The sequence below is a fragment of the Netta rufina genome (genome assembly GCF_964035555.1).
Source record: "Netta rufina genome assembly, chromosome: 5".
Classification (NCBI taxonomy): Eukaryota; Metazoa; Chordata; class Aves; order Anseriformes; family Anatidae; genus Netta; species Netta rufina.
This window is the reverse complement of record NC_140128.1, coordinates 24,981,356-24,988,146: the sequence shown is the minus strand read 5'-3', so window position 1 is coordinate 24,988,146 and position 6,791 is coordinate 24,981,356. Positions and strand designations below refer to the sequence as shown.

Genomic DNA, 6,791 nt, shown 5'->3' with positions numbered 1-6,791 from the left:
AATACTCTAAAATTTAAAAAACACAAAGGAAGAAACCCAGCAAAGATACTTACGGATGGCTTGCTCTCGTTCTTGCAGAAATCTTTCTAACACAATACGGGCCATCAGTGATGGGGCAAAGTCCACCTAACCTCAACAGAAATAAAAAGAGAATTTGGGGAAGTAACTACTTTAAGATGCACACTTTGTCAGCACTGTAATCTCCTTGTAGATTATTAAAAATAAAGTGCAAAAACATATGAAAAATTAGTAGTTTTTCCCAATTAAGTTCAACTATTTGAATCAAAGAGGTAGCAGCAATCCACAGTAACCATCAGAAAACCAAATTTCATCTGAGAATCTACAATTTTACTTTATGTCAACATGTAATTAAGTATTTGAGTTTTTGATTTCATTTTTTTTTCCATGCGCTATGAAGATGTATCTGTGTGTGATTATGTTATTTTTATGTTTGAAGTGTAATATATCTAACAAATAAAGTAAGTAGGGATGTGACAAATATCTAAAACGTATCAGAACTTTATAACATTAGTAGTGATATTCTAGGCAAATAACATACATTACTGTTTTTTATGTCTGTATGCTTTGTATTTGAACCACTTTTTTTGTAAAAGATGGCTATAAAATCACTTTTGTAATGTTACCTAACAAGGAAAAGAAGTGTTGATCCTTTGCTGTAAATATGCAGCACCCATCAAGTGACATGACATAGCCTTAATATCATCAACAGATCTTCCTTAGTTTTGCTGACTAACTCACCTCCAACAGATGTGCTGGAGTTGGTAAAAATTTCTTTAGAATTTAACTTTTCCCTCTAAACAAAGCTCTTCCTCAACTTTAATGTGATTTATATGTATTGGAAATTATATGGTGTAGTTCCACCTGAAATTAGAATAGTTTTTTAGATACCATTATAATACTCCAGTGAATCAGAATTTTAACATTGAGAAGCTAAACCTTGCTCATAAATTGTCACAGTGAATTCTTCTTAACATGTTTTCAAGTTCAATATTGATACAAAAAATGTAGCTTGATTTAATAACTAGACAAAAAAAGGTGGTTTCATTTGTGCATGTATTTTTTCCAAATATGTATGTACTTGGATGCCCTTAAATTCCCCAAGAAGGGAAACGCTTTCCACGGAGCTGCTTATTTCCAGTAACCCACATCAGAGCTGACACATGAAAAATGGTGAAATTACTGAAGGTAGTCCAGCCTGAATAAGGACTACCTTATTAGTTCAGGTACTTGCATCTCCCTAATTTTCATATTAATCATGTGTCCATCTTTCTTTGAAATAGGGCCATCATGCTTCACGTCAGAATTTAGCATGTAAGTAAAATTCATAGTGCTTCAAATCTCACATGAAAATATTTGTATGAAGAGAACAGTGACTAATTTTATTATTCCTATCTAACAAAAATGAGATTTATTTTAGTCGTTTTTCACTAGATATACAACATGAAGCAGGTGGCAGATAAACTTAAAAAATAATAATTTAAAAGTAGTCTCACAAATCCTCAGAAGAAAAACAAAAACCACTTACAAACAACAAAACCACCTCAAACCCAAAAGATAGTACTATGGTGCTGTTCCTATTTAACAAGGTTGCTACACACTGTAATGCACCTATGTTATATATTTCTCATCAATTTTTACAGTTTCCACTGATTAAATATATATTGACTCATAAAGTATTACCATTACATCAATTGTCAGCAGATGCAAGAGTATGTCATTTAAATATTAACTATCATATAAAAATGGCAGCTTGATTGTTTGGAAGCAGTAATCTGGGGCTGGTTATTGCCACATTTCCCTAATGCATTAGGCAGCAGTCACAAAATGCATTGCCTTTCTTATATACCTGCTACTATGAAATCAGAAGCAGATAAGTTCTTTGTATATCATCTCTTCCTCTTAGATTTAATTCTTATTTATTTCTGAACTGCAGAAATCTTTGATCTGAATTGCAAAGATGCATTAGTATAACATAAACAAAGATACGCTCACTAGAGTCAGAAATTATATGCATAATCTCTAAATCAATGGGAAAAAATATACAAAGAACCAGTATATTACTATATTACTTTGTGCTTGAAACATTTTATGACAGTTCCCTTATAATATGGGTGCAATATATCATGAATCAAGTTGTTTACCTAAATTCTTAATGAGATGGTACTTCTTTATGTAAAGTAGTGAGAACAGAATGTATTTTAAGACCTATTTTTTCCAGAAATGCTTAAAAAATAAAGAAAAAGCTACTTATCACTACTAATATAAAATAAATCCTTTACTCTATGCTAACTGTATGATCAGGATATGTGGACACTTCACAGACCATTAAAACCTTCTAGTAATTGATAGGTAATTGCTCATTTACTAGATGCAGCAATGTACATGAGAAAGAAACCATTCTCTTACTAATGTAACGTGTAGAACTTGCTGCTATTGCAACACTTAATGTTCATAGTGCCATATCATTTTTAATGCAAACACTCATTTTCTGCCCCCTTCCTACATTTTCTATTAAAATGCAGCACAAAAACAGCATACATTTCATTCTATCCCTTTGAGGGTTGCATAAGCAGTTCCATGGAGCTATTGTATTGTTATTACTATTGTAAATAAATATTTTAGAACTTAAGAGGTACATTTTTTTTTTCTCTCTAGGAGGCTTGCCAACACACTTTCAAACTTTTTACATCTTCTTTGAGGTAGCTTTAGAGAACATTTCTTAATGCAAAGAACACCTTCCTTGCATCCCAAGGTAGGTTCATATTCTAGTTAATGAACAGCATCAATACATTTGTCAGACTCTAATAGCAACAGTCCCAAACTTTTCATACATCAGCTTTTCTAGGACATGGCTATACTGAAGAATTTATTCTGCTTAATTGCTTTACACTAAGCAGTCCTCATTAGCCATCCTCTAACTTGTATGGACTGAAATAAAAGGAGTCAAGAAAATTAACTTTTTTAACCCTTCCAACTAAAAAAAAAATAATCTTAAAATAGGGTTTGTTATTAAACACAAGGAAACAACAATAATTGATACAACTTCATTTAATCAAGGAACTTTCAGCAAATTAGCAAGAACCTTCAGTAAATTTGTGCATTAAAGATCTATGTTTTGGCTGAAATTTCCAACAAAACAGAAATTCAGAGTTTCTCACACATTCTCATTTAAGTTAGAAGACTAATTACATTAACTGATTTATTAATAAATGAGGCTTTTGTCTAATTATTATAAGTACTAACAGACTGGGGAACAATTTTAAATGTCTAATGTGCCTGGAAACCATTTTTTTTAGGTTAATTACATTTCTCAGTAAAGTCACTATAGATATGCCCCTTAGGTTTTACACTGGAAGATTAAAGAAAAAAGTGAAGATTACTACCTCATTGGCCAGCTCCAGTAACACAGGGGCAGCTGCATTTTTCATCACCCCATTCAGGTACCTAGACAAGACAAAGACAGGTAATTCTGTAGTGGCAAGAAAAGGCCAGTTTATACATATCAGTATCCCCTGTGAGTCTCTTCATTTAGGGGAAAATACTCCAGTGCAGAGTATTTGATGAGACATATTTTAAGAAATAAGTATTTTAGACAATCACCAACTCTCCAGCATTGACTCCTATTTATTCATCTGCAAGATATATCAAACTCAATTAAATCATTGGTTAAAAAAATAATAAAAATCAATAAATCAATAAAACAGTCTTAAAAAAAAAAAGTGGCTTAATATCCTACAAATAACTTATACCTGTATTATTTATAGATCCATAACAGACAAGAAATCTCTATTATTCCCAGTAAACATTTTGGGTTCCATCTGATCTTCAACTGTCTTTTAGGGTAACTCTAGGATTTCAACCTTTTAGCAAAATTTGCCATGCTCTCCATGTTATAATGGAGTTGTTTTTTCTTATAATAGGAATATTTGTGTTATAGGTAGTCAGATATCTTAGTCCAGAATGAGTGTGTCCCCAAACCTTGTGATAGAAGGGGGGAGATACCTTACAGATACCTTAAAGGAGGCTGTAGTGAGGTGGGGGTTGGCTTGTTCTCCCACGTGCCTGGTGACAGGACGAGGGGGAATGGGCTTAAGTTGCGCCAGGGGAGATTTAGGCTGGATGTTAGGAAGAACTTCTTCACTGAAAGGGTTGTGAGGCACTGGAACAGGCTGCCCAGGGAAGTGGTGGAGTCACCATCCCTGGAAGTCTTCAAAAGATGTTTAGATGTAGAGCTTAGGGATATGGTTTAGTGGGGACTGCTAGCGTTAGGTCAGAGGTTGGACTCGATGATCTTGAGGTCTCTTCCAACCTAGAAATTCTGTGATTCTGTGATTCTGTGATATGCAGGTGCAAAACACTGTACATCTTATTCAATTTACTACTGTGCACAAAAACGTACACTCCAAAGTTTTATCACAGATTTTATCAACCAGGGTAATAGTAGGTAATAGTTTGCATACTAAAGGCTTATATCACTGAAATCAGAGTCTAACAATTAAATTATTATTGTAAAAATATTAAAGGAAGAAATATTAAAAGAAGAATTAGGATCTATAAAGGATGACAGAAAGTCCAATACTCAGGATCTGCAGGGAGGAAGTTATATTATTGGAAGCCACTTTGTGTTTTGTAGCCATCTGGAAAAGAACAATAGTTATCAACATTTGAACCTGCTCATTTATCGTATCTTTATTCATATAGCAAATCATTACTGACATCATTAGAAGGCCACAGCCTTTCTACCTCTGTCATTATCTATCTATCAGAAGCCTCTCCTGCTCATTAGTTACAGACTTTTTTTTTTTTTTTTTTTTTTTAAATCATGTTAACTTTCTGTGAAATGGGTGTAAAACCTCTACACGAAACTGCAGAGGATGAGAGGCCTGTTTGCTTGCAAGTTATTCTGGGGCTTAATGAATAAAGGAAACAATACAAGCTTATTGCTGTAACCTTTTTCAGCAATAAAGGTAACCTACGTAAAAACACAAAGTAAGTTGCCTCATGTGTACTTAAACACTAAAAAGCTTATAATGGATGGGGGGAAAAAAACGAGTTCACAAACAAAATAATTAACCAGGAAGAACTGCTTGAGACTACTAATGTTCTAAAACATGCATGAAGCTGATTGAATGCCAAAGCTTCCTCTAATAACAGAGTAATTTTCTCTCAGTTATTTCCAATGCTACTAGCAATTCCATTATGGACTAACAGGTTTCACATGCTGATGGCAATACTGTTCTGAAAAGTTCACTGAAACTTCTTGTAACTTGGCTTTGTTTGCCCAAATTTAACTAGTCTCAGCAGAACAGCATGAACTACTCCACTCAACTGCAATTCTACCTGCTTCTAACAGGGACCACTGGAAATGACTACATTCAAAAATAGCTTCAGACAGAGAAAAGCAATAGAAACACAATTATCTGTTTGTATGTGGGAGGGAATAGGATGGAGAATACCATGCACACTGTACAACTGATGGATGCTACAAAAGAGTAGATCAGAAGATATGTGTCATGTTTATGCTTGTAGCATTTCAAACTGGTTTCTGACTCAAGAACACTGCCACTGCAGCTTACAAAACCTACTACGCTGTAAATCTCCTAAAACAGGACTGAGATGAGTTTTCTAACTATTAACCAGAACATCTCTGATTTGAAAATGTGCGGTCTACTTGGCCATGCTAATATATTTGCAATATGAAAAACCCAGAAATAGCATAAAGAAAGATTTTTCCTACCACCACCATATAGCTTCATACATAACGCATCAGTTATGTACTGCTATCATACTTCAGACAGTGCAGGAAGAGACATAGACAGATAGATCCTCCTACCTGATGGGAACCAAACGTAATCATACCTACAACCCTACTGGTGCTCTTAACATTTCTACTTTGCAAAAGCAAAACCTGGTTCTGTGTTCCAGGTTTATGTTAATGGAACTGGTAACACTATCATCACAGAAACATTTTTACACAACAATACAACTACTAAAATAAAGAAAATCAAGCCCCTAAAAGAACACAATTCACACCAGATTTTCTAAACCAGTGTCTAGTATCATCAGGCTGCCCTTAGGTTTTAAATATATGATTTTGCAGAAGCACAGAGGAGTTAATTGTTTACAAATGGAGGCTTTTTGTTCATTTTCCTCATTCATATAGATTAACATTAATCATAAATATCAGACATGTATAATCACAAGTATGAACTCACTTGCCATGCAAGCTCTTCAGATATGTCAGTCTACAAAGTAATATTTTAATTGCATATTTTTACCAGTTATCATTATGCCCCAATTATGTCATTGCAATATTTTAAGTAAAGCTTATGGAACTAACAGACAAACTATAAGATGTAGCAAATATTTTATTAGCTTAAGATGTAAATAATTGTAGAATATTGTAAAAATAACATAAAGGTTTTCATTCTCCCTTAAAAGCTATTTCTGACACTTCTGTTGATAAAACAGGAGTGATCTAAAAATTGAAGCTGGCAATAGACTAATTTAATATGTAACTTTTTGTAATGTAATACAACTATTGTTTTTAAAAGTACAAGCAACTGCAACAGAAGAAGCTTCCTCACTGCAAGGAATTTATCGTCAATGTTAGTCTTCATACTGAAATCCCATAATTAGAAACTATACGCAATATATAATGGACATTACCACATACGCTCTAAAGAATAATATTTGCTTATTTGGACTTAAAGCCAAGGAAGTATAACTCTTTTGATAAGCCTGACCAGAACCTGAAAATTTTCTGCACT

General features: G+C 33.6%; 1 protein-coding gene across 7 annotated transcripts in view; it reads right to left on the bottom strand.

Moving 5' to 3' along the window:
• CDIN1 (CDAN1 interacting nuclease 1) overlaps window positions 1-6,791 on the bottom strand; it is a 128,815-nt gene that overhangs the window by 94,830 nt on the left and 27,194 nt on the right. For all 7 annotated transcript variants that reach the window (XM_084287510.1, XM_084287508.1, XM_084287509.1 and 4 more), the window contains exons 4-5: window positions 3,405-3,465; window positions 54-126 (exon numbers count right to left, since the gene is read on the bottom strand). In XM_084287510.1, coding sequence (XP_084143636.1) covers window positions 54-126; window positions 3,405-3,465 — 134 coding nt within the window. The remainder of the gene's footprint in view (window positions 1-53; window positions 127-3,404; window positions 3,466-6,791) is intronic.